The following is a 27,663-nucleotide window of genomic DNA, read 5'->3' as shown; positions in this document are numbered from 1 at the left end:
TGTCCTCCTCTGAAAAGCGTTTCAGCTCCCTTGTCCCAGTCACTGAAGGAAGAGGCAGAGGCAAGATTAAATTATCCAAAAAAAACCGAACGCACGGAGCTATATTTGGTGTCTTCAAGATGCTTCACCTTCTGTAGGGGACGTGGGGGATGTTGGAGAGGCCAGATCTGGTTTTCGTGACATTCTGTCGAGTTCAGCTTGAACATCTGTTAAGACCGGCTTCTGGCCTACATAAAAAGAACAGGGAGGAAAAAAAATAGCAAAACTTTTCTACGAGCTGTGCATTTTCAAACTAATTACTTCAGGTAAAGAAACTGCAATTTGTTTAAACCACAAACAGGCAACTACAAATTGTATACTTAAGGTTCACTGTTAAGGTTCACTATAAGCTGCCTGATTATGTTCTCCATATGACGCAACGTTCAAAAGCCAGACTCAACATGGCAGTTTCTGAAACATGTTTAAGGTGGTATTAACAGTGCAATCCTAAGGATTCTTTCCTGGGAGTAAGCCCCATTGAACAGCCCCAAGTAGGATTTGAGAAGATCCACTTAGGATTGCTCTGAAAGACACAAGAAACACTAGTATCCACAGATCTGGTTGCCAGTGAACATGATACCACACACAGGCTATTCTCCAGTTTAAAACAGCACACAACATTTCTGAATATAACACTATATCAACATAATCTTATAAATACACACCATTCTAAAGTATACAGACGACTTCTGCGTCTTTGGAGGTGTAGCAATCCTCTTGCAGGACAGAGAACGCACATGGAAGGCTCACTTGCTTGAATGCAGACCAACAGCAAAATCTTTCCATCTTGAAAGCTTACTCTTTTCCCTACAGCACTTTTTCAAAGCAAGCAATTTCCCGTGTGCATTCTCAGGAAGCACGTTCTTGAATGTTAGACTCCTAGTGCTTGTCTCACAATCTGCAGCGCTGCCTTAACAACCAATTACCCAGAGTTTCTTAGCCAGTGTTTGCCTTGCAAAGCCAGTGTAGATGCTGGACCAAAGGGTGGTGCACATGCAAGTTAAATACCCATACAGCCACCCAGCCTAGCTAAGCTGAGACTGGAAGCATGCCAAAAAGGGGAGGGGGGTGGCTTTCCAACTAGGGGGAGGGGTGAGAATATCCCCCCATGCGCACACCGATTCTTCTGTACCAATATCTGACACACCTGAATTTGACGACTCAGCAAAATAGGGAAAACACATTTGCTGAGGCACTGTGTCGATTCTTTGCCCTTGGTCGCTACTATCAAAGCCCTAATCTTCTGCAGCATTCAAGTGCAAAAATGATGCACCCTTCCAAGTGCTAAGATTTAACAGTCAGGAGATCAGACCAACAAAGACTACTATAGCTGAATAGTAACTAAACTTCAAAGAACCGTTTTGGCTATCTTATATTTAATAACTTAAGATGACTTGCTCAAAACCAAACCAAAGTCAATTATAAATTTCCCGTTTTTGACCATTTAGTCCAGGGGTGGGGAACCTTTTTTCTGCCAAGGGCCATTTGGATATTTATAACATCATTCACGGGCCATACAAAATTATCAACTTAAAAATTAGCCTGCTATATTTGGTCAAACGTTTAGCCAAGAGGCCCGACCAGAAACGGCTTAGAGTGTCTGCCACATAGAGCGACTCGCTTTTGAGTTCTGCTGTCCCCAGCTGGGCCCAAGAAATTCAGGCAGGGCAGCATCCTTCTGAGCTAAAGATCTGCCAGGACCCATGAAGGGCCAGACCAAATGATTTCGCGGGCCTTATACGGCCCCCGGGCCTGACGTTCCCCACCCCTGATTTAGTCCAATATTAACGAAAGTGCTCTTACCTGACTTTTTTGCTGATGGTGGCAAGTTGCTGCCACCACCACCTCCAGTGCCACCTACTCCTCCAGGACTACCAACACCACCACCAGGTCCCCCTGGGGAGCCGGTTTTCTTACTCAGCAAACTGTTGAAGAAGTTTGCCAGCACTCCTTCACTTGTCGCTCCAGCTAAAAAGTAGTAAACAAATGTGTTTTGCCATATGTGTTAATAACATGCATTCATTCAATTTAAAAAAAAAATTAAAAAGCCAATTGTATCTAAGTGATTTTCTCTCTTACTGGTGAAACGCACATGGCAAGCATACCACAAAGCATACTATAAAAGCAAAATCCAGTGCTTTAGAACCAGAATGGCTCCTCTCCCAACAGACTACATATTGATGGTCAATTAATGGATCAAATGTTTTCTCCCCATATACAAAGGACATTCTTAAATGACAATTACTGTATTTCATCTAATTCACAAGGACACTTCCTAACTGGGAAAGAAATTCTGTTCCGTTGTCTCAAAATTATGGCAGCTCTCATCTGACTGAAACATGAACTATTCCTTCTCTTAGTCTGAAATTTAGGCAGTTAGCAAGTTATGTGCCAGACAGAAAGAACAGAACATTTTAGAGTAGGAGCGGTAAGAGCTACATTTACTGCTAAAGATTAGACTCTGTGTCCCCGTAATGTTTTACCTTTCATACTAGGATCAATTTTTTTTGATCCGGCAGGGATGGGTGTAACACTGGCGACATTGGAGGTTCCTGATCTGTTTGGTGTCCTTGGAGACCCTCCGGGAACTCTTGGTGCAGTATCCTGGGTGGAATTGGAAAAGAATGAAGTATTAAAGCTAAATTCCATTCCTCTCAATCGGAAAAAAGTCATACTTTAAAGTTATATGAGATAGTAAAAAGTCTTCAAATCAATAGGGCTATTTTTAAAGTAAATGTTACTGGTGAGAATCATAGAGCAGTGATTCTCAAACTTCTAAAGTGGGTCCCACTTCTAAACTTACGCTTTTTAAGACCTACTTGTCAATTAGTTCCACGCTGCTTTCCCACATAAACAGCAATAATCTCACATCAGTTAACAAGAAACAAGTTAATGTTTTATTTTTATTTTTAGTATTTGTAAACTTACAGCATTACAGAAATTGTAATTTGTTGATTATGGCCATTTAGCACATAACAAAGAACTAAATAGAGTGCTTAAGGCTTAAAATTTACTACTAACCACTGGTCTTCCAGCTGCAGTAGGCGGTTGTTTTGCTAACAAAGACTGCAAAACAAAATAAAACACACACAGTGAGAATTCTGATACAAAGTTGACAGTTCATCCCCAAAATCTAATTTAATTCAAGACAGTTTTAATGAAATACAGAATTGATCATTACCTGCTGCTTCATAAGAAATACTTGGTCATCTTCTGCTACTATTTCTTTCTCATGTACAAACTGTAGTAAGAAAAACAAAAGCCTTTAAAAGAAGTGTTCAACAATTTTTTTAAAAAAATCCTTCAGTTTTCCCCAGAACAAGCAGATGACAATCAAAACATTACATTTGATGGCAGTGACGCTGCCTAGGATCGCACGCCAGGATGGCAGGTGCTCAGCACCATATCTTCATGTCCTGCTTGTGCGTTTTCTGGAAGAATCTGGCAGGCCACAGTTGGGAAATGCAATGCTGGGCATAAATTTATATATTTGTATCATGTACTACTTATTTCATTTATGTGTGTGTTAATTGCTGCCAAGTTGGTTCTGACTTATGGCGACCCTGTGAACATACATATTCATATGAAATAAGTAATGCATGAACATGCTTAAGTTAGCTATGAAATGCAACTATTGCAAATGTCACATATGTCACCCAACATGCAAGAAGAAACTGAAAACCTCACAGTATAAAGTGGTCTCAAGTCACATCCAACTTACAGCAACCCTGTAGGGTATTCAAAGCAAGAGAGGTGGTTTGCCATTGCCATATACTCCCCCTTCATTTTGGTCTTTTGAGGTTGGTTGAAGGTCCCCCCTTTTGAAGCTTTATTCACAGCACGGGGCCTTGATTCATTTAAAAGCAGAATCATTTTCATATTAAATTTAAATTCATCAGAACATTTCTTGAAATTCCATTATTCAAGCATTGTACTACATGCCATATCTTGCTCCTACAGATTTTCCAAGACTACTCCAAGTCTGTACCCACCACCTCATTCTACAGATGAGTATTCAAAAAGAAAATGGTATACCAAGGTCCTGAATAAACAACACTGAAGTAGTCTCATTAATTTCACTTCCAAATACACTTAATGATGCCCCCCCCCAAAAGCCTCTACAGCTACAGCAGCACAAATAGAAGATGCTTTGCTGAAGCTTCATGAAATTTCATATGCTTGAAAAAAAGGCAGTATGCTAGAACTGGCAAGTTACCTTTCTAACAGGTGGCTTTGTTATGATATCTTCAAAATTGTCTCCTGCTTTTAAAGTCTGAAAGTTCTCATGTAATATTCCTATCTTCTTTTCATTGTCCCATCCTGCAGGACTGAAGGCAAATAAATAAACATGGTAATTCATCCTCATTCATCTTCCGTTTCTCCTTGTTTTGAGATATGGTTCATTTTCCACCCAGTCTCATCTTGCACAAAAAAGGCCTCAGCTGTTTAAGGGAGCAATATCCCTTTTAATTTTTAAAATCATCAGGTCATCAACCCATCAGTGTAAAATTACTAAAAGCCATGCTGTGAGTTGGGTGCAGTGAAGCGCACACAGTGTGCTTTTATAATAAGCACTGTTGTACCCCAGGAAACACTTAAGGCCTAAGGAAACAAATGGAAGAAACCAGTACACATTTATAATGCAAAACATTTATAAAGAAGGCTAACTTACATAAATACTGCATCTTTTTCCACAACAGCAGCAGGTATGTTGAAAGGAAATCCATATAATTTCTGGACAATATATTTATACACTATATCAATATTCTTACTTTCCTTTACTGAAGTGTAAATAAGTGCTGCACCGTCTGAATTATTTGTCAAAGAAAATGCAAAATGTACATTCATTTAGCACTGGCAATCAGAACTCAGCAATGGTTTCTAATATTTCTGTAACATGCAACTCACCCCAAAATGTTGAAAATACTACTATCTTACATTTGTGATTGTACCTATTTTACTCTTGCTTTATCAAATAGGTTAAAATTCTTCCCCCAAAGGGAAACATTAAACAGGGAGCAACAGAAACCAAATTTTGGCCTGACCTTTATTATGGGAAGGCAAATTAGTTGAAATGCCTCAAAAAACAGCATTTTTATTTTATAAGCAGCAATTTCTGATAAAACAAGTTATGGTTCACACATGACAGGTTTACTGCACAAATATCTCTTTCATGTAGGGGGAAAGTACGGATATTGCCATGTGCACCTATGGTGAAACAGAAAGTTCAGCCTATGTGGGACACTAGTGTTACCAGGTAGAAGAGTCAGCCCTCAAAACTTCTACAAAACTGGGTGTTGTCCCAGTTCCCAAGGGTATGCACCTATGACTTGTCCATCTCTCTCATACAGCCCATCTTGAATTCCTTGGAAGAAATACTGTTACTAATACAATACTCTTAATGACTGTGTAGTCTTGTATGTACTTTGTCAAAATAACTTTGAACATAATGATTACAGTGAAAATGTACAACACGAGTTCGTTTTGACTTGTGTTTCTCAAACAGCAGATCTTTATGCCACAAAGATGCTGATTTTGAAATGGTGGGTAATTTTCAAAGGCAGTTCGTGATAAGGAACCTGCAGTTCCACAAAAACAAAAGTCATACTCCACTGGGCACGCCCAAGCCCTTGGGCACACTTAGCTTACTTTTTTGTATCCCAGTGCATAAGCATGCAACTTTTATTTATTTCTTTTTGATTACTTTGCAGCTTTTATTTTCGTTTTGCCTCACATCATCACCCAGGTATCACATAAAAACATGAGGGCAAGTGATGAATAGATAAAAGCTACTCAGCCAGTCATATCCTCATGGCTGGCTGGGTAGCTTTTATCTAGTCATCACTTGCCCTCATGTTTTTATATACCTAGGTGATGATGTGAGGATATATCATGAGGATATGCAGATTATCTGAATCCAGGTCAAATGGTAAACACACGTTTACATTTTTAAAAGGATACACTGTAAACAAAACCGTCGGATATGTGACTGAATGAAGTCAAAGTGCTCATCTCTGTAATCATGTTCTTTTTCCAGAAGACTAATGGCATCACACTGCAAAGTAAAGACAGACAATTTGATCAATACTGTACTTGCACAGACTATTATCATAGCAATTCTTGAAACTCTTACTCTCTGAAAACTGTGATAGTGTTTTTTATATTTAATAGCCTTGTTCTCTCATTTAACAACGATGCGGCTGAACATCCCGTAATAACTTTCCTTCCTCCATTAAGTGCTGATGCCCTCAATCAGAACCCTGTAAAAAGTCATCCCCCATCATTGGCATCTTTTAAAGGAAAACTGCTTCTAGGTTTAGTAATTCTAGTCCAACTAAGTTTTTGGGCCAGTCTAAAAATACATAGTCCCAAACCAAAGTTTAAGGGGCTAAATTCAACAGAAAATACATCATCTTTGTATTATACCACTGCATCCTATAAACAGACTTTCAGATATCTACAAGAAAGATCTAGATATCATATCTAGGAGGCACTTTTTCTCTTCCATTAAATGTATTTATGACAGCCAGGATTCAAAGAACTGTTTTAGGCATGTCCAAGAACATGGATGGGTCCAGTAGCATTTGGCTTTTCCCCCTTTGAACAACATGACACCCCCCCACATACACACACACATTAAACTGTTTGAGGGCCGTGAGTTTCAAAAGTGACTCGCCATGGGATACAGGAGGCTGTTATTTGACAAATTCAAAGCACAGTGTCTCCTTGAATGGACAGAACTAGTCATGTGGCTCTTTGGATCCTGACCAACATTAAGATTTGACAATGTAACTATTTTAAAACCGAGAAATATAAACACAAAACAGATTAGGAGTTGGGGACAAGGCAGAAGATATTATGTTTAACCTGTAACAGGCTCTAATCCAAATCCTTTTTACATGGAACATTTATCTCCAAGATACGGAGAAGACAGAAAAATATGGAGAATAATTATCAGTACACACTATTTGGTCATTGAGCCATTAACCTTATTCTTTAAGGATGTGCAAAAATCATCTGCAACATACCTTTGTACAAACTACTACTACAGGAATGCCTAAGTTACATGTTAGTGTATCAGCACCCAGTGGTAAAATGACACTGTCGTCTTTGTCTTCTTGTAGTGAAGTATTTCTCCTCTGCGGAGATGCTGGGAAGTCTTCTCCTGGTTCTGTGTATTCTTGAAAGTCTCTTACCACTGGAGGGGGGGAAGGGAATAAAGAAAAACCGGTTCACCATGCTCATTAACCTGTGCTACTTTATTCTTGAAGTAATTTATATTAATATCAAATCATTATACAGCTTTGCTAGTTCATATCAAGTGATTTTTCCTAAACCAACAAAGTATCTAGTACATAATCAGAGGTTCAAAAAGAGACAGCCTGTTATGGATTGTTCAACAAAGAAAATTACGTAATGACAGGGTTGGATACAGCCAATTAGAAGTTCACTAATGGTACAGTACAGTAACCAAGTGCATTCATTCATTTAGATTAGACCATGGAGGATTTTCTGAAAATCGATTGCCTGACTAAGTTTCTGATGAAGGCTTGACATTAACATTTTATCCAATTTCTGATTTAGAGCCAGTATGCCCAAAGATGGAATAAAGTTAGAAGTTTGTATGCCCAAAAACACATGCACACAGAATACAATAAAAGCCCATACAATAATAAAGGAATAGCTACACTTTGTGCACAAAGGCATATTAAAGCCCCAATGTTCTGTTTGTTTCTTCAAAGTGACTTTGGGGGAGGACGATTTGGAACAGGAGGGGGGGAGGATTAAGGGAAATTTGGATTCCCTATCTCCCAAATGGGGAGGGCAACCAAGGACTGTAACAGAGATTTCTGCAGACGCAAGGAAATCCCCAGGTTTGTAGAAAAATCTTGAAGTTGTGGGGAGGGAATAAAATTACAAAAAGTTTCAATAAATAAAATTTAAGCTGTAGCAGTTAGAGATGCCATTGGGGTATAAAGGATGGAAGAAAATGATAAAGGCCAGGATATATCTATTTATCAAGGATGTGGGGAAAAGGTTCTCAAAGATGTTACAGGCCCCAGCATGCTATGCAATTCATTGCCAGGGCTGCTTCCACATGGGAGTTTTGCCCCATGTGGCCCCACCTTTTTTGAAGGGGAGCTTTCACACAACATCATGCTCATCTTAGGCATGACATGTTTGGCTCCCATATATTTCCCGTTTGACCCAGCTCAACACTCCTTCCCAAGAAACACCTTTGATTCAGCTTGAAGGGCAAACTGTGGGGTGACTGTGGGTGCTCTGACTGCAAATTTGGAGAGGGGAGAGCTTTAAAATGCCAGCGCCGACCTCTGCATCCGCTCTCCCTTTTAGAACCATAAACTGGCTTTCCCCCCTCCCCAGCTGACCCCTGCTGCTTTGAGCATCCTCGCTCAGCTGTGATGGGGGGGACTATACAATTGGTGTTTCTGTGCTGATGCAGTGGATTACAAGGGGCAGGGAGAGCAGTAAGCAGTACAGGGATTGGGTGTAAGAGGCCATCCCTGCCCTCCTCCACCACCCCCCGTCTGCTGCTGCTTCCACAAAGGGGGATGCCTTTTTCCACCCTCACATAGAAGTGGCTTAGATTATTCTGGCAAACAGTACAGATCCATCCACCAGAGTCACAAACTGGACTAAAGCGCAGCCTGTAAGCAAAGCCAGGTATTACTGCAGCTAATATCATCCAAACTAGAGCCAAGATGCACTAAAGCTGGAAGAGGAAATCCATCTCCCATCATTAAAAAGAGGGGATAAAGCATTCTGTCCTTGGAAAACAGGTCCTGTCCTACAGCCGATTGGGCTTCCTGTCATCACTAGTTAAAGCCTGCAGTGCAGCACTGGGAATATTGCTCCTTTGGAATCAATTCAGTGCTCTGCCTATCAGGCAGTTGAACATCTAAAGATTTTATCCCTCTGCCCTCCCCCAATTACTAGAAAAGACCAAAAATGCTCTGGCACGCTCAGCAGACGTGGGGGCTGCTGACTGATTAGCAGCACCCTCTTCGTTCAACTCCGTCCTCCCCCTCCCCCAAACAGATTGTTTCACACATTTCAGCTTGTTTCATTATTTACCAGCTTAGACTTTATAGCTTTACAGCTTCACAGTGCATTTCTCCAGCATCTGCCTATATTTGAGGATTATGAAACTAATGAGCAAAAGCAGGATCAATACTTTTCTCTAAACATTAGATGTCAAGTGTGATATTAATCTGCTAAAAAGGGTTATGATAAGGGTGAGAGGAGGTTGTGCACAAGCAAAGAATTCTCAGATCTCTTTAGAATCAGTAATGAACACACGGAAACATGTCCGACTTGGAAATCAGAACAGAAGCTACTAGTAAGATCTGTTTATCAGCTGGGTCCTGGATAGATATAATGAACTGCTTTAAGTAATCTTTACATTTAGCATTTTAGGTGCTATTGGCTTAGAAAGGGATGGCTCAACGCCCGCCCGCCCGCCCAAGTATGGACTGGATAAGCTATGGGCAAATGTAAAAACACAGTCATGATGAACAATGAAATTATATCCACTGAGTGCACTATCTCACCCTTGTTCCAAGGAGCTCAAAACAACGTACACTGTTATTGCTTCTCAATGTTACTCTCACAACAAACTTGTGATGCAGATTAGGTTGAGTGGAATATTGGTCCAAAGTAATCCAGCAAGCTTCATGGCAGTGAGGATCTGAAGCCAGATCTCCTAGTTCTTAATCCAGCGATGACTATAACATCACACTGTACATTACATGTAGGGGCAGCGCTCATCATATATCTTGCTTTATAACGGATTTAGAACTCTTGAGAACAGACATTAGAATGAACCATTATGACATGCTAAACCGCGTGAATAAAGAAAAATCTTTTGAATAAGGTAATACACTGTGTACAGCTACATTATTATAAACATCTAAATCAGTGGTTCCCAAACTTTTCGGGCCACCGTCCACTTGGTTCCACAAACTCAACCCAGGACCCACTACGCTATCCTATAAAAAAAACATTGGTCAAATAGAGGTTTGCATGACTCACTAAAGAAGATAACAATAAAATTTCAAAACAGTAACAATTAATTGCCCATCTATTCAAAATCAAAACAAAACTTTTTAGTTGAAATTTATTCAACAAAACTGATGAACTTGATCCAGTGGTACAAGCTCTTCAAAGTCTGGAAAAAAATTCTGATGGTGTCCACCAAATTTGCCACCATGGTGTCATAGCTTGATCTATTGTAAATTAGTGAACAACACCCACCTCTAGCAGGCCCCTGCTGCCCCCTTGCCTCTTAGTGCCCCCCTAGGTAATCCCACTGCCCCACAGGGGGTGGTACTGCCCACTTTGGGAACCACTGATCTAAACTTACTACAGAAGGTACTTTTCAAGCTTTTATAAAGCTTGACACATAACTAAATCAGATGACTGGAAAGATGTGCTCTTATTACACTTCCTTTAACGCTGGGGATTGATAATACCAGGGGATGCTCATGACGAAAGAGGGCAGCTATACAAAGAGGGATGTAGAATTCCCCCCTCCCAAACAGCAATCATGTTTCTGCACTATTTAAATACTCACTCTTTTGTTCTATTTCTTTGATTTCTTCAGGAGGAATTTTTAATTTGTCAATATGCTCTCTTACAACACTGGCCCATTTCTGTAAAGAATCCAAAGCAGTCCATGGCTTAGACATGTCCACTACCAGCATAACTAGAGTGTCCTTTAGAGAGCTGCCTTCCATTGCAAATTTAAGAAGACCTTTATGATACAGGTCACCATCCAAGATCCAGACATTACACCTTGTCTGATCTGTAAGGGGGGGAAAAAACAGGGCAAAAAAAAGCTTACTTGGTGTACTACAGATGTTTCTTTTATCAGAGTGTATCATCACCGCTAGCATGTGACATCCAACTAATGTGATATAGAATGCCAGTTTTAGAGTCAAATATTTCTAAACGTTGATGCCTTACAAATAGCTCCTTAGAGTGACACTAAGTATCAGTTCTTAGAATAGACAGAGATTCTGATCAAAATCAGACTGACTTCACACTAAAGACAGGTCCCTCTTCTACTGGTTTTAACAGAAGACAATATGACATTAAGAAATATTTGTAAGAAGACATACCTACAGAACATATAAAATACTTTATGGCAGTATAAGGCTGCTTCCGCACAGGGATTTTTCCCTACTTGGACAGTTGAAAGCCCCGATACCAAAAGGGAGAGTCCGATCACTGTTGTGACTAATCTGTGCTCAGCTTGTGTGGCGCTTGTTTTTTACCCCCTTTATGCCAGAGAAAATGGGAATCTCCTTTTTTCCAAAGGGGAAACCTTCAATCTGGACACTTCCCTATAGGCACCACTGGGGGGGAATCTAAGCTTCAGCCCCACTCTCAGCCTTTCAAAGGTTTTTTTCCGCTTTCACTAATGAAGCAATGACGTATCTTGATTTTTGAGTAGGAATTGGATCTTGCCACCCTAAGGAATTTATAAACCCAAACAAACGTTGAGAATAAGTATGGCATGCATAAAGATTCAATTTATCCACTTGTGAAGGAGTATTACATGTAAAAATAAAACTTTCCCTGTTGGCCTGTTATGATAATGGTATAAATAAATTCAGATGTAATACTCATAGCATACCGGGGGGGAATTGACAGAAGAACATTGATATTTTGATGTAGGAATAATTTAATGCAATCAATCTACGGATAACAGAAAACCATCAAAACCAACCAATGTACCAATATTTTCAAAAATATAATGCCCTTACGGGGAACCTCTGAACACTCAAGGACCATTAAGGGATTGATGTTTAAGCAGCTACCGGTACAAACAAGGCAGGAAGGTTTTATAGCTAAAATAAGCTGCTATAATTTATGAAATGTTGAGTAAGATTAGCTCAAAAAAGTGGGGAAAAGATTTGGACACGAATGTTTCAGAGTTTAAGTGGAAGTGGATTTGGGCTGATTCCATATCACAATCTTTTGTGCTACTGAAGGAACAGCCTCCCCCCTTACTTTCGAGTTTTAGGACACAGCAGAAGATTTAGGATTGCATTTGGTCCAGTTTATTAGCAGTCCTAATAGTCATTTTAAATCTTGGGTTTTGTTTTTAATGCATTTTATTTTGTGTGTCTTATCTATGCTCTGAGCCTCCTTGAGCTCCATAAGGAAGAAAGTCAGCTAAGAAATGTTTTAAATAAACAAATAATAAATAAAACCAACACAGAACATTCTGGAAGGTGATAGACTGGAAGTTGTATTTTAGCAGCAACCTAAGCTACTTAAGCTTTCCTCTCCAGAAATCCCAGTTTTCTCAGCCATGCTTTTAAAACATAAGGGGTTTACTTCAGAGTAAGCAAAAGTGTTTAAAAGGTGGAATGAATTACTTTCCTTTTTTCAACTAACTATGGATATTGTTTTCCTCTGTTCCCCTTAGCAGATGCTGTGCAAAGCAACAAAGTATCTGGAGTACAATCTTGATATTGGCTGAGTATTAAGCACTGTTGCACTCCTTGAGAAAAAGTTTCAACAGTAACCAGAACACAGAATTCAGTGGCATCAGCAGGGTGTTATGCACACACAAAAAGACTGATTGACCTGATGGAAAAGTAGAGTACAAAAAAGAAAAAAAGGACAAGAAGTGGAGGAAAGTGGGAAAGAGAAGGAAGGTTAGAAGGAAAAAGATGTGAGCTAGGGAAAGATGATGAAGAGTGGAAGCAATAGGAGTCAAGGCAAAGTGGGTCTCTTACAATCAACTCGCCCTAACTAAGAATTCAATCCTCCTATTGTCACCTTTCTCCCACTGTTCACCCTTCTCTAGCCTGCCAATTCCCTCCTGCCTAAAGCAACCAACAGCACAATTCTAAGCAGAATTACACCCCTGAGAGATCACTGAAGTGAAATGAGCTTAGAAGTCTGCTTAGGACTGCACTATAAGGGGGTGGCTATACAATTACAGATGTGACAGGCTGGGATCCCCCAACCTACGCAGTCAGACATACCATCGAGGACTCACCTTACAAACCACCCCTTCACCCACTGCAGCTCTGAGCATTGTGCGTGGAGAAGAAGGGCTTCTGCCTACCTCCTGGGCCATTTTCCCTAATGGAAACAGTGACCGGGGGGGGGGGCGCTGTTTGCCCCTTTCTTGGGATCCATGTACCCTGGGCTTGCATCACATCTACTGTATAGGTAGGCCTTACGTCTCTTTCAGGTCAGCTCCAGGGAGAGAGCTCCAGACCACCAACCTGAGTAGATTTCAGTTCATTTTAAAAAGTATGTGGGATCCACAGAGGAGCTCAATTACACTTCTTGTATCTCGCAGTTTAGCCTTTGGACCACAGTGACTCTGCACAATGTTCTGGTTTTGTGTTTGCTCATGACCAGAAGTGATAACTCCTAGGCCAAGAACATGTGTCTGAACAAATGTGTTCTTTGTGGCAATGCCAGAGAAAGGACAAAGGGTGATTAAAAGGTTGTAAGAAAGTGTTAGAGCATCTAATGGCATCTGGCAACTATGACTTGTAAAAATGTTGCCCTGTTAAAGGTTAGATAAAACGCACACAGTCAACGGCAGATCAGTTACCAAAGTGTACTTACCATCTCTGTCTTCATCATGTACATTTAAGTACAAATATTCCATTCCTCTTCCTTTCTTATATTCTTCAATTCCTTGAAGTTTTCCTATTAAACTAGTTTTACCTGCTCCATCTTCTCCTGAAATTATTTAAAAAATTGACCTTAGTTAGTAACACTGCATGCATAGTATCATTTTAAAACAGAAGTATTACTCCTTTGTGAGAGTTATTTTGGGCTTAGAATACCTGAAAAATTGAACTTGTTCACATAGCACCAGTGTCACACATTAAAATGTACTGATGGTATAAAACAAGTCTACCACGCTTCTTGGGTCATCAGCAACACATAAGATGCCTTATGGTCCAGCATCTCGTGCAGAGATGTAAAAGCCCATTTTTAAACAGGAAGAATTTGGCAGGAAATGGCATCAAATTTCTTTCCAACAGAAAAACGGGAATTTTGGGGATGATCTGGGGGGGAAAATTCTCTTTTGGAATGAGTGAAATGCTTTCAAAGACAAAGTGTTACTTTCTCAAAACATGTAACACGTTTTAATGTAAAATATCTATAATATTAGATAATGGAAATTAGATAATAGGTAATTGAACATGGCAGGTGCCCCGTGGCGCAGAGTGGTAAGCTGCAGCAATGCAGTCCAAAGCTCTGCTCACGACCTGAGTTCGATCCCGAAGGAAGTTGGTTTCAGGTAGCCGGCTCAAGGTTGACTCAGCCTTCCATCCTTCCGAGGTCGGTAAAATGAGTACCCAGCTTGCTGGGAGCAAAGGGAAGATGACTGGGGAAGGCACTGGCAAACCACCCCGTAAACAAAGTCTGCCTAGAAAATGTTGGGATGTGACATCACCCCATGGGTCAAGAATGACCCGGTGCTTGCACAGGGGACCTTTACCTTTAATTGAACATGGAAACAACCTATCCCAGTGATCCAAACCTCTTAGCTATAGGACAGGGGATGTTATAAAACTTACCCCTTGAAACAATAATAAATGTTGATCACTATGTCATGTGCTACCTCCCACACACCCCACTATGACCTCTAGGCAAATAGCCATATTGCAAGCTTTATGGTCCCACCTTTTAGGTTCCATACACAAGGAAATTTTGTCAAGGGTTTGTCTGGATGATCCCTAGATCATAGGGTCCAACTAAAATGACCCTTTAAAAACCACATAGAAGAGAACTGGGCTCTGTCTAGATTTCATTTAACAGCCCCCCTCCCCCCCCCACATTTCCCTCCATAATTCAAGAACAGGCCCATCAAACAGTAAAACTATAACTCAAGTTCTTATCCCAGCGGAGGTCGCTGGCTCAAGGTTTACTCAGCCTTCCATTCCTCCGAGGTCGGTAAAATTACCCAGCTTGCTGGGGGTAAAGGGAAGATGACTGGAGAAGGCACTGGCAAACCACCCCATAAACATAGTCTGCCTAGTAAACGTTGGGATGTGACGTCATCCCATGGGTCAGTAATGACCCGGTGCTTGCACAGGGGACTACCTTTACCTTTTTTACTCTATTGAACAGCAAGATTCTCTACACATCCATCCATTTAAAAAGAATGAATCATCAAAAGAATTCTCTTGTTGTAGACTCAGCTGTATTTCTTACAATTTTTCATTGAACATATGCTACTACTTATCTTAAACATTTTAGCTATTTCTTGAGCAGTCTTTTGAGGATTATAAAATATGCAAAACTAAAGTAGAATTCTGCAAACCTCAAAGTTTAGAAACCTATAAAGTTGCAACGACCCTCACAAACTATTCAATCCAATGTATTTTTGCACCCAAATGCAATCAAGGAGCAGCTCATATTATACAAATCACAATGTGTTCTACAATAAACGCTGAAAGACAAAACAACTAGTCAACACTCCTTGTCAAAGACTAAGGGAACACTGCTGTCTGACTCAATATATAGTAGATTCAAACATTCATCTAGAATTTATCTGACTTACTATCATGAAGATAGATCACAATGGGTAACCATGTTAGTCTGTCACTATCGGTAGAAAAGAGTAGGAATCCAGTAGCACCTTAAAGACTAACATAATTTCTGGAGAGTATCAGCTTTCGTGAGCCACAGCTCACTTCTTCAGAAACAGCTAGAATGTGACATTCTACTCTTTTCTATTACTATCATGAAGAGAGACATAAAAGCACATATACTGACATCTTCCTTTGTGCTTTAATGCACAGCTGATGAGCACCAATATTAACTGCTGCTGAGCAGAATGGATACATGGCATTAACTAGCTATAACTGGGATGCACATTATGTGATCTAGAGTGGTGTTGTTGTGTGGCCTGTGGCTGGACTTCCCCAGCTGAAACCTCCACCTTAAACTTCGGGGGTGGGGGAGATCAGTACGCTGCCACAGATACAGACACAATGCAGCAACAACAAATATTTGAAAGAACAGGTTGAGTATCCCTTATCCAGACTGCTTGGGACCAGAAGTGGTCCATATTTCGGATCTTTCCATACTTTGGAATGTTTTGGAATTTTTGCATATACATAGTGAGATATCTTGGGGATGGGACCCAAGTCTAAACATGAAATTCATTTATGTTTTATATGTGTTTTTTATATATTTTATACACATAGCCTGAACGTAATTTAAAATATTTTAAAGAATTTTGTGTTCCATTGAACCATCAATGGTGCAGCTGAGGACCTGAGAGTAATGCCTGCATGCCGGCTCAAAATGTCCGGTTTATGGATCAGTCCGGATATCAGATGTCCGGATAAGGGATACTCAACCTGTATTTCTTGACTGAGGGAAATAGTTAAAGCATTCTGAAAACTGATACTGTGAGAAAAATATCGTCACTAATGTGGGTAGAAAATTTAGATAGTGATCAAAAGATAAATAAAACTTTGATCTCACATCTTCTCTAGTCAGGGTAACAACACCCCCCCCCCCCAGAAAAACACAGTGGCTGGGATCCAAAGCACTACATGAAATGCTGCCACTAGACATGGAGGCTTCTCAATTTACCATTTGGGCAGGTAGGCCTTGCAGAATAGAGGGTTATGGCTCCAAGGCCGAGCATCTGCTTTGCGTGCAGAAGGTTCCAGGTCCAATCCCTGGCGTCCTCAGTTAAAAATATCAGGTAGTAAGTGATGTAGGAGATCTTTGCCTAAGACCCTGGAGAGCTGCTGTCAGTAACAGTAAACAATACTGGCCAATGGTTTAAGTCAGTATAGGTCAACTGCCTGGGATGTTCCACCCCTAAAGCCTGTGAGGCACCCTATGAGGTGCAAGTGTCTGTTGCCAATAGAGAAAATTTGCAAAATAAACAAATAAGCACATGGGCCTTTCTGGACCCCAGCCAATTACCAGTTTCCAGAGGCAGTTTCCGTACAAAATAGTTGACAAACTGAAGATAAGCAGATGAAATGTGTATTTTGCTGAACCATCCTCTCACATCCCAAGCTCTGCACAAAATATTAGTACAGAGACACCCCAACTACCTTGGCTCGGTCTGGCAAGTTCATTATTATGTCCAGCCCAGAAATATTAGATATGCATGACAGCTTGAAAAGCAACAGTGTCTCACGGACACCAAGTGGTTGTAAACAAAGCTATTAAGTGAACCCCTACCCAGGTTAACCCCCTGGCTAGATGAAAATCATGCTGTAGGAATCCCAACTACATCATTTCCTGCCAATAACTCACCATGGAGTAAATAGTTTTCAAGTGCAATTTCAGGTTCATGATCAACTACCATTTGAATATATCTTTATTTTTAAGTTTCTAGATTTTTTTTAACCAAAAGGCCACACTCACCAATAAAAACGTAAAGAATATAGTGTTGATTCAAAAATAGCATGGTTTAATTCCGTGTTGGCGAACCTATGGCACGCGTGTCAGACTTGGCACGCGGAGCCATCTCTGTGGGCACGCGGACCGCTTCAAAGCCCCCTTCCCCGACTCCCCGCCACCCAGCTGGCCTGCAGGGGTTTGAAGCGCTCCGTGCTGCCGGCAGTACCACTTCAAAGCCCCCCTTCCGCGACTCCCCGCCACCCAGCTGGCCTGCGGGGGCAAAGCCCCCCCTCCCTGACTCCCTGCCACCTAGCTGGGCGGCGGGGACTTTTAGAGACCCAGTGCCCAGCTGTTCAAAGCCATGTTGGCACTTGGCAATAAATAAGTGGGTTTTGGGTTGCAGTTTGGGCACTCGGTCTCTAAAAGGTTTGCCATCACTGGTTTAATTGGTATTATATCAAGGTGTTTTTTAATCAGGTTTTTTTAAAAAACTTTTTTGTTTAGGTTTAAACACAGGTTCATCACAAGTTACATTTAGCAGATTTTTTTATGTAATCTGCTTTAAAATGAAATCACTACACTTTAATGTAAGCTGGGTAGCTAATGCCAAACACAACAACAGCAAACCAGGCCACCCACAGACCAGGTAGGTGTTTTGTCAGACTCCAAGGATGGGGAAAAGATGACATTGTAAATCATCCACACTAAAAACAAAAACAAGCAGCAGTTTATTGAAGCCTAAGTACAGAATGTTGAGAGCAGATTTAAGTCAAAAGGAAGAGAGAACTTGGGGAAACTGGCCCATTCGAATACCTGAGAGCACTACAGGGCCAGTTTTTTTTTGGGGGGGGAGCACAACAGTGATCAGCTCACCCAAACAAGCAATTGGTTTAACTTGTCCACAACTCAAGGTTTTTTTTTTACTGAGGCCAAAAATTTCTAGAGGCAGTTTCCACCTGCGCCTAATGCACCCCCACCCTGCCTCACATTACTGAACCGAGACCACAATTGCCCACCAAAAAATAAAAATAAAAAAATAGTTACATCCTTTAAAAAAACACAGAGAAACATACACCCATAAAGGAAACTCTTCAGTCCAAAATGACTTTAGCTGGCTATCTACTGCTGTTAATAAATGATGAAGTCCTGAAAACCGCCGCCTCTATAACCCATTATTCTCTCAGCTAATATAAAAACCTCTATTTAGTCACAAACAAGTATGTTTTAATTGTTATGTCAACTAATTAGTAAGCACGGTTGTTCAAGTAACATAATAATTAGATAGTAGGAAACTTGATTTAACCCAGCATCTGATTTCAGCATTCGTTCTGGGCAATTCAAATTGTTATTTAAAACCAACCCACCTTGGAGGCAAAAAAGATTAAAAGCAATCAAAAACAAGAGCAGAAGATTAAGACGTACTCATTACAGACACTGACAGTAGATTTGACATAAGGCTAACAGACATTGCAAGGGCATAAAAGGCTGAGCTTGATTCCAAATTGCAGCAAAATTTTTATTTTCAAAAAAGACAAATTAGCTCTAGTAGACACCATACCCAAAGAAAGCCTATTTATTCAAGTTTATAGCCTGCCCTCAATTCCCACTAGGCCGGGCTCAGGGCGGGTAACACTTCATAAAATCACATAAAACCCCTAAAACATCAAGTTAAAAACATAATATCACACTAATTAGACAGCAAGATGGCGTTTAAATAAACCAGTCACCAGTACGGAACTGGGTTACAGCAGATCACCCCCCCCCACCAATGACTGGAGGGGGGAGGATGGGAAAGCCCTCAACGATGGATAATAATGATGAATACAAATCAAATATACATAAACCTACTTATTCATAAAGCCAATAGTTATGAAGAAAATAGGACATACTTTCTAGATCAGGCTACTGGGAAATATCCCACTGACTTTAACACCGTTCTCTGCTTAAAAACAAAAACAAAACTACAGCCTCACAGTCTGTAGGGAAATGCCCAGTGTGCAGTTTTGCCTTAAGGATTAGGCCACACATCCTGTTCCCCCCCCCCCCCCCACTTACTGAGCTAAGTCATCCACAAGGGATGCTGGCATGCTACAGAACTCTATAAAGTCTGCATCTAAGCCCTTTCCCCCATTCTGTTACCCAAGTGGTAGCAGGAGAGAAAGGGGGAAATAGCAGGAACCAGTTCAGAAGGGAAGGGGTAGGAGACAGGGAAATGCCTCTTCTGTTCCTGCTAGATGAGGGAGAATGCAAGTGATTGTTAAACTCTTAAAGCAGATAAAATGTGTTGCATCTTACTAAAATATTGAAATATTTTGGATGCTTACCAGCTAAGAAGTCCTGCTGAATTTAACGGCTCTTAATTCTACAAATGTATTTCTGACTTGTCTGTAATTCTTACAGGATCACATTATTTTATGCAGTTACAGTCTGTAATATTGATGATGTTTGAGCATCTTTCCTGGTGAAAATATATCCACTTTATACTTAATTTTTATAAGGAGTGGGAAGAGACTGAGAAGGCAGATCTCTAGTTCCCAACACCTCTTCTCCCTCTGTGAAGAGGATACCAGAAGTGATGCTTCAGATGAAGATATTAACTGGCAGGCTGAACTATATGGGACGGGGCAGTTCTTCAGGAACCCTGGTCCCAAGCCATTTGGGCCTTAAAGGTAAGCTCTAGCTCCTTGAATTGCACCAAGTAATGGATAGGCAGCCAGTGCATATATTCTAACACAGGGCTGATACAGTTCTTGTATTGCACCCCAATAGAAATTTGGCTGTCACATTTTGAACGGACTGAAGTTTTTGGGCAATCTTCAAGGCCCCAACGTACAGCGCCTGGAGTAACATAAACTGGATGTGATTACAGCACAGATCACTATGAACAGATCACAGTTTTCAAGGAACAGTGATAGCTGGTGTATGTGCCATAGAGAAGACCTCAGCATCTTCCAATTTCTTAACCAATGAAGAATGAGACAGATGATAAACCTTAGAACAGGGTGTAATATGCCTGTAACCTACCACATTTCTATTACACAAGAGCAGTTACACGTTAATATAAAAATACAGCCTACTTAATATTACTAGACAGCATTAATGTTTCATGAGAAAATGCAGCAGAATTCTCTCCAACACAAAGCCACTCATCCTGGAAAGTTCAAGATGTTAGTCTTAGTCTGAACCAGCAAAACAGGAGTTCAGTTGCACTTCAGAAACTAACAAAAAATATCCCAACAGAAGCTTTTCTGAGTCAGAGCTCAAGTCATCAGACACATAAAGTACCACGAGAAACCAAAGAACCTACTTCTGGATCAGCTCAGAATTACCTTCTCTATTTCTCCCCTCCCTATGTTCAAAAGAAATCATGCATGGGAGGGTTCCCCTCCTTTCAAAAATGAATGAAACCTCCCCTCAGACTGCTCAATGGAACACCCACAGATTGAGTTTCGATCCTAACAAGGGAAAGGAGAAAGAGGACAAAGATTTAATTGCTAAATCTGCCCTAACAGGATTCCACTATGAGAGAGGCATTGCTTAGATTTTGTTTCTGGGGTGCGATAAGTATTTTAAACTTATGTTTTTCAGTTTCTTCTCTCCCCCACCCCAATACCTCTTAAAGAAGGCCTATTTATTTCATAGTTTTATCTTCTAAATTGAAAGGTGCTTCTAAAACAATGAATTGGCTTCTTTTCACAATTCTTGAAAGTCTCTGGGGGAGGGGAGCAAATAAAGAGAGACCAATCTGAATAACAAATATGTAAGATGTAAGCTGTGTGTAAAGAATGTCTAGAGAAGTAAAAAAGCCTATTTTAAGAAGGCATATCCTCACTAGTGTGTCTGTGTCTATTTTCACACATTAAAAATGTGACTAAGCCATTTTTTACTTTTAAAGTATCTTCAGAAGTGGTATAGGCTTTAGGAACCATTATATTACACCATACAGTCTGGGAACACAGACTTTTAAAAGTCTTAAAAATCAATTATCTTTTTAAAAACTGCTTTTTATCTATTCAGGGCTGATTTACACATTATAATCCTTGTAGCTGCCACGAGGACTTTGGATCCCATGTACACTGGGAGTTCTATACCGCACAGACACGCTTGGGCTCAATATGGATCAGGAATATGGATAGTACGAAAAGGGACTTCAGCATGGGTTGGGGAGGGATGAAGCCCCTTCTCCATATGCATTTAAATCTTGATATGAATCAAGCCCTCATATGCCTGGGAGAGACAGAATTACCAGCACACACAGGATATCTAAAGCCCTTGTTGGACTTTGCAATGTTTGAATTGGTCCTCAGTCTACATGCCTGAAGCCAGTTGAACATATTCTTTAGCTTACATTACCACAGGAAGCTGCCTTAAACTGATTTATACCATCATTCTATATAGCTCAGTATTGTCCACATTTTCTACTTCTGAAAAATATCCTGAGCTACTCCCCCCTCCCCGAGGGGGGGTATGTTACCACGTTTTGTTCTGTCCTAGAATCAGAACATGGACTAAGCAGCACAGAGAAATCTCCTGTGATTTTTTTTAAATCCTAGAACAGATATTTTCAATTTTTTCCTGGTTTTCTAGGGGATGCACAAGCTATTCAGTAGCAGTGGGTGGGTTACTGGCAGCTCACAGGCACACAAAAGAAGCTGCCTTATACTGAATCACTCTTCACCACAGTCAGTACTGTCTACACAGACTGGAAGCAGCTCTTCAGAGTCACAGGCTAAGGTCTTTGACATCACCTACTGACAGATTCTTTAACTGGAGGTGTCAAGGATTGAACTTGGGACCTTCTGCCTGCCAAGCACATGCTGTACCACTAGGGCACAGCCCCTCCCCAACCAGTAGCTCTCCAGGATCTCAGAGACTTCCTAGCTCTTGACACCCATCATCCTTTAATTGGAGATGCCAGGGATTGAACCTGGGATCTTCTGCCTGCGAGGCATATGCCCTATGATTGAGCCATAGCCCCTGTAGGTACATGGCCAACAGGAATTTGAGCCCATGTTTGTCAGAATCCCTACAATATGCTGCTACAGGGTTTCTTCTGTGGCTCACCATAGAATGAACCACAGAAGGATCCATGCTGGGGAATGAACTAGCAGACATGTTCTTCCAAGTCATGACCTCCCACAATGAGCAGGTTTTGAGGACCTAGCATATCATAACAGCTCTCTGAGGTTCCCTAGGAAACTCTTATTTACACAAACCTTTTGAGTAGTTTCCATAAAGCTTTGCCCATAAATTCCCATCGCTGATGTCAATGATAAGGGACAAAAAAGTTTCCAAGGCTATATTTTTACATGGAAAATTTTCCACCCCACATATGTAAATATAGTCTGTTTATATATAGCTGTCAGAGATATTGTGTTGCAAATCAAACCTATTAAATGGTCTACATGTGGGATACAAAGCATTGTCAAACCCCAGTGCTTGTACATGCTGTATTTGCCTTTTTTTGCTAGCTTATTTTAATATTTACATTATTTGTTTAAATTTGCATCAAAAAAACATTCAGAGAAAAAGTTCCTGGAAAACCTACATCACTGGCTAATATTATCAGTGTTTCTACAGAGACTTGCAGTAGTGGGCTGCACAATAAACTGCAGGCACTAATTCGATGCTTATAATTTTTCATATGACATTCAAATAAAATACAAACACACAGAAAGAAGTAAAAATAGCTAAAAGACATGTAGCATATAAAATAAAGTCAAATGTACCAAATTAACGTAGCAGAAAAGTTACCTATTGGTATTCCACATCTTAATTGAGCTATACTTACTGAAATAAAATTCAGAATTGCCAGAAACTTTGTAAAATAAATGAAGCTGCCAAGACAATAGTTTTTGCTCTCAGAAGGTTAAATTCTAGATGAGCCCTACATTTACAGGTCATATGGAACTGTCATCTTTCAGTCAATGCAATATATTGAGTAACATTAAGCAGAAAGAGAACTCATCAGTGAAACACATGAAATGTTGTTCCATCTCATAACCGAAGAGACTGACAAAGGGCCATGGGATTCCATCCATCTCCTCTCCCAGATATAATTCATTAATCTTCCTTTAAATACAACTAAGCATGAGACTGGCACCAATGCCAAGCAAAAGAAAATTGTTAGGTAGGTTTCAAATCCTAGTTACCATATATACTCGCGTATAAGCCGAGTTTTTCAGCCCCAAAAAAGGACTGAAAAAGCCGAACTCGGCTTATACGCGGGTCAATACGGTAGGGTAGGGTAGGGGGGAGGAGGGAACTTACTGCCGCCGCCAGGCCCACGCCGCTTCCTTCTGCCCGCTTCCTTCTGCCAAGAGCGGCCTGGGGCGGCCTCCTGCAGCTGCAGGGAGGCTGCCCCGGCCCTCGCCTGGCCGGGCCGCCGCTCCTTGCGGCCGAGAGCAGCCTGGGGCGGCTGCCTCAGCCCTCGCCCGGCCGCCCCGACCCTTGCCCGGCCGCCGCTCCTCGCGGCCGAGGGCGGCCTGGGGCGGCTGCCCCGGCCCTCGCCCGGCTGCGCCGCCGCTCCTCGCGGCCGAGGGCGGCCTGGGGCGCCTGCCCCGGCCCTCGCCCGGCCGCGCCGCCGCTCCTTGCGGCCGAGGGCGGCCTGGGGCGGCTGCCCCGGCCCTCGCCCAGCCGCGCCGCCGCTCCTTGCGGCCGAGGGCGGCCTGGGGCGGCTGCCCCGGCCCTCGCCCGGCCGCGCTGCCACTTCTCGCGGCCGAGGGCGGCCTGGGGCGGCCTTCTGCAGCTGCAGGGAGGCTGCCCCGGCCCTCACCCGGTCGTGACAACAACGGCGGCAGGAACGCGCCGCTTGCTGCCGGGAGCCCAGGTAAGCCTGTGGGGGGGAGGGGTTATAAGCCGACCCTCGGCTTATACGCGGGTGCCTAATTTTTCCCCATTTTTGGGGAGAAATTAGGCACCTCGGCTTATACGCGGGTCGGCTTATACACGGGTATATACGGTAAGAGGTGACCCTCCTTCATGGAAAGGCCAGGGGAGGCAGTCCTGTGACCAAGCTATTAACAATTATTAAGGAGATAGAATTATTTGACTACACAAGCTCTTAAACAGGCAGGTTCACAGCTTGTTAGATCTTTGTGCTGCTCTCACAGTATATTTTTAACTCAGTAGATACCCAATGAGTAAAAGTGCCATGGAATACTTTGCAGAAAAAGCAAGTAGGATCAGAGAGGGAATGGTTTTTCTTGCAGGGAGGCTTAGGATGTTAGAAGATCAGCAATACACACACACACATATATATCAAATGAAGATGTGATAGAAAGTAATGAAGTTATAAATGGAATTGAAAGTAAATAGAAATTATCTTGCTTAGAACTAAAACCACAATGAAATTGAATGGCACAAACACAATTGAGATATGGAACCAATTGCCACATGATGATGGAAGGATAACAGATAGTTTGTAACAATTAATAAAAAAGCTATGACAGCCAAGAACACAGATCCCACCAAGATGCTAAAGAATCACCCATCATGCCATGCTTCCAAGATTTCCAGGAACATCTAGGCAGCACAGCTCAAGACAAAGTAGGGATGAAAGCCACTAAGGCACATTTCTATTGTACTTTTGATAAAAATAAAATTCATCCATTTGTCAAAAATCTCTCCCCTCCTGTACAATTTCCTTGTTGAAAAGCTTAAGCATTGCACATTTGTAGCTTTACAAACTACTACAAAGTCTCTGATCCTTTCACTATTATTTGTATTTAGCAGAATCATGTGCTCTTACCTCAATTTTGTCCAGTATTTCCTATTAAAAGAGAATCTGTGCCAACACTCTTTCAAAATCTTATACCTAAGCAGCATAGTAAGCAATAAAGCAGCTCAGACTGCCGGGGCAAGCAGCAGTCTGGGGCACTTCCTCATAAACAGAGCTGCAGGCACAGAAAGCAGCCTGCCACTTGATATGGCAGATAGCAACAATGCGTGACAGGAAAATCCTAATTCAATAACATGAGTATTTCGTTCCTAAGTGGCAAAAACCCTGAACAGTTCCCTCAAAAGGAAAATTCACTCAGTCAGAAGCTTGAATCTGCCACTACAGTGCCTAACCACAAGCGGACACCATAACTAAGAATGTCATGAGATAGGCTCGCTGGAGCACTATACCTAGCACTATGCCCACATATTGGCAGGAATACTGATGGGAAAACAAGCATATTTTTCACAATGCACTTCTTAGTAGCAAAGCCCAGAATTCAAATACCACTCGAGAAGATTCAGACTGCACCAGCTGTTCGCCAGACACACTGGGGGTGGGGAAGAGAAAGAGAGCCTGCTTAGGCAAACACATCATAACAGACTGAAATGCAGGTACAAATTTGACTATCCCTTATCTGGAAATCCAATATCCAAAAATTTTCAGTGTTCCCAAAGAGTAATAAAATGGCAGGCTGGTTGCATCAATGGCAGGTTTCCATTATGCCCCACATGCACAAAGTTATTAAAAATATTGTATAAAATTGCCTTCAGGCTATGTGTATAAGGTATATAAAACATAAATGAATTTTGTGTTTAGACTTGGGTCTCATCCCCAAGATATCTCATTATGTATATGCAAATATTCCAAAATACAGAAAGATCCAAACTACGGAACACTCCTGGTCCCAAGCATTTTGGATACAGGATACTCAACCTCTATATTCTCTCAGACACTCAAATGACAGCATCACTTCTACAGAATAAGAAGCGTAATATAATGGATGAGATCAGCAAAGCAGAACACAAGCCAGTGGAGAGAGAAGCCGCCAAACATTTGTGACAGCACTGCCCTCTCAAGAGATCTTATGCATGTGGGCAGAGCTCATCCTCCTAGGCTGCCAGCCAACAAAAGGCAGACGCCAGGAAATAGACCCTGGAAGCCAATTAAGCAATTCATGTTTGTGTTAAGAAAATAAAAGGCAAATTTTAACACAGCACCGACATTGCATTTTTCATTCAGCACGGGGGAATCCGCCGTCTCCCAATCAGATCCCTGCAGGAGCGGGAAACGGAGCACTCAATAAGCCGCTGCAATGAAGCACTACCCCTCCCTTCCGCACAACAGTACAAAACACAACGCGGTATTCTGCACACGCCCTCTGCCTGAGCTCAGCGACAGAGAAAAGAGGCCCAGCCTTCTAATTAATAAGTAAAAAAGCAAGGGAGAGCTGAGCCAGATGGACCACTTACCCAACAACAAGACATTCTTGCCCGAAGGCAATTTAGATCGGGATCGTGTGGACACCTCGCTGAGGATGCAGGACCTGCGAGGGGGAGAAAAAAAGAGGAAATACAGGGAGGCCAATGAAGAAGGGCAGGTCTGAAGCCAGGGAGACAGACACCTGTCAATCTACCTGACCGAATAACCTAAGAGAACCCAGGAAGCTACTTCATACCCTTGGTTTAGCGAGGGCAGTAGCGTTTACTCTGACCGGTAGCGGCTCTCTAGGGACTCCAGCAGAGAGCGGTCTTCCAAGCCACCTATGAAGACGCCGGGGGGCATGAAAACTGGGACCTTCCGCATGCCCCACCCCAAAAAGGTGCTGATGAGCAAGGCCAAAATGGGGGCGCTGGAAAAGGAGGAGGGGAGATGAAATACCTCTCCCGAGTGGGGGGGGGGGAAGCGAACAGGAACAAGGGGCGGGGGGGGGGGGCTCGGTTCATCGTGGACCTCTAAGGGGGCTGGGAGGCGCCAGAGGCAGGTAAGGGAGGCGAGGCGGGCGGGAGGAGAGCACCTGGCCGGCCCCGAGGGCAGGGTGGGGCGGAGCTACCGGGGAGTAACGGTCTCCCTCGCGGCACCCGCAGGGATGGGGGGGAGAAGAAAGGGGGGAGAAGAAAGGGGGGGAGGGGCTGCTCCCCTACCAGAGGTTCTGCCCGTCGTCGTCGTCGCCGCCCGCCCGCTGGTCAGAACCGCCGCTGCTGGTAGCGTGGAAGGCGGCACCCCCGTAGCCCGAGCCCAGCCCCGGCGAAGAAGAGGAACCGAAGGAGCCGGCTCTCCCTCCCACCACCGCCGCCATCTTCGCCTGTGCGCGCGCGCGCGCGCTCCCTTCCCTCGCCCCCCCCTCTTCCTTCCCCGGCGAAGCTCGGCGGTGGCGCTGCGGGCCGAATGGCGAGAGGAACCGGCGGCGTTGACAGGAACCCGGATGTGGGCGCTCGCGCGCGAAGGAGGCGGGCCGAATGGCGAGAGGGCGCCGCCGGCCGCGCTCTGTGGTCCCGGCCGCCGCCCCAACGTCCGCCTGC

At 42.4% G+C, this 27,663-nt stretch overlaps 1 protein-coding gene across 1 annotated transcript; it reads right to left on the bottom strand.

Moving 5' to 3' along the window:
• DYNC1LI1 (dynein cytoplasmic 1 light intermediate chain 1) lies at positions 1 to 27,440 on the bottom strand. Its single transcript, XM_056857437.1, has 13 exons — positions 27,286 to 27,440; positions 26,614 to 26,687; positions 13,660 to 13,776; positions 10,634 to 10,864; positions 7,068 to 7,237; positions 6,001 to 6,094; positions 4,712 to 4,847; positions 4,256 to 4,367; positions 3,221 to 3,280; positions 3,061 to 3,105; positions 2,523 to 2,643; positions 1,843 to 2,007; positions 1 to 227 (listed from the first exon to the last, which is right to left on the bottom strand). Exons 1-13 carry the CDS (start codon positions 27,438 to 27,440, stop codon positions 115 to 117), a joined length of 1,593 nt encoding a protein of 530 aa, XP_056713415.1. The 3' UTR covers positions 1 to 114.
• Positions 27,441 to 27,663: the final 223 nt, after the last annotated feature.

Source organism: Euleptes europaea, chromosome 11 (genome assembly GCF_029931775.1).
Source record: "Euleptes europaea isolate rEulEur1 chromosome 11, rEulEur1.hap1, whole genome shotgun sequence".
NCBI classification, from domain to species: Eukaryota; Metazoa; Chordata; class Lepidosauria; order Squamata; family Sphaerodactylidae; genus Euleptes; species Euleptes europaea.
This window is presented reverse-complemented; position numbering and strand designations above follow the sequence as displayed.

Excerpts from the sequence above, each read along its gene's own strand:
- DYNC1LI1 (XM_056857437.1), bottom strand. The coding sequence starts at position 27,440 with ATGGCGGCGGTGGTGGGAGGGAGAGCCGGCTCCTTCGGTTCCTCTTCT. Across the intron at positions 3,281-4,255 it reads CAAAGCCACCTGTTAGAAAG|TTTGTACATGAGAAAGAAAT; the intron begins GTAACTTGCCAG and ends TTCTTACTACAG. Across the intron at positions 2,644-3,060 it reads CTGCAGCTGGAAGACCAGTG|GATACTGCACCAAGAGTTCC; the intron begins GTTAGTAGTAAA and ends AATTCCACCCAG.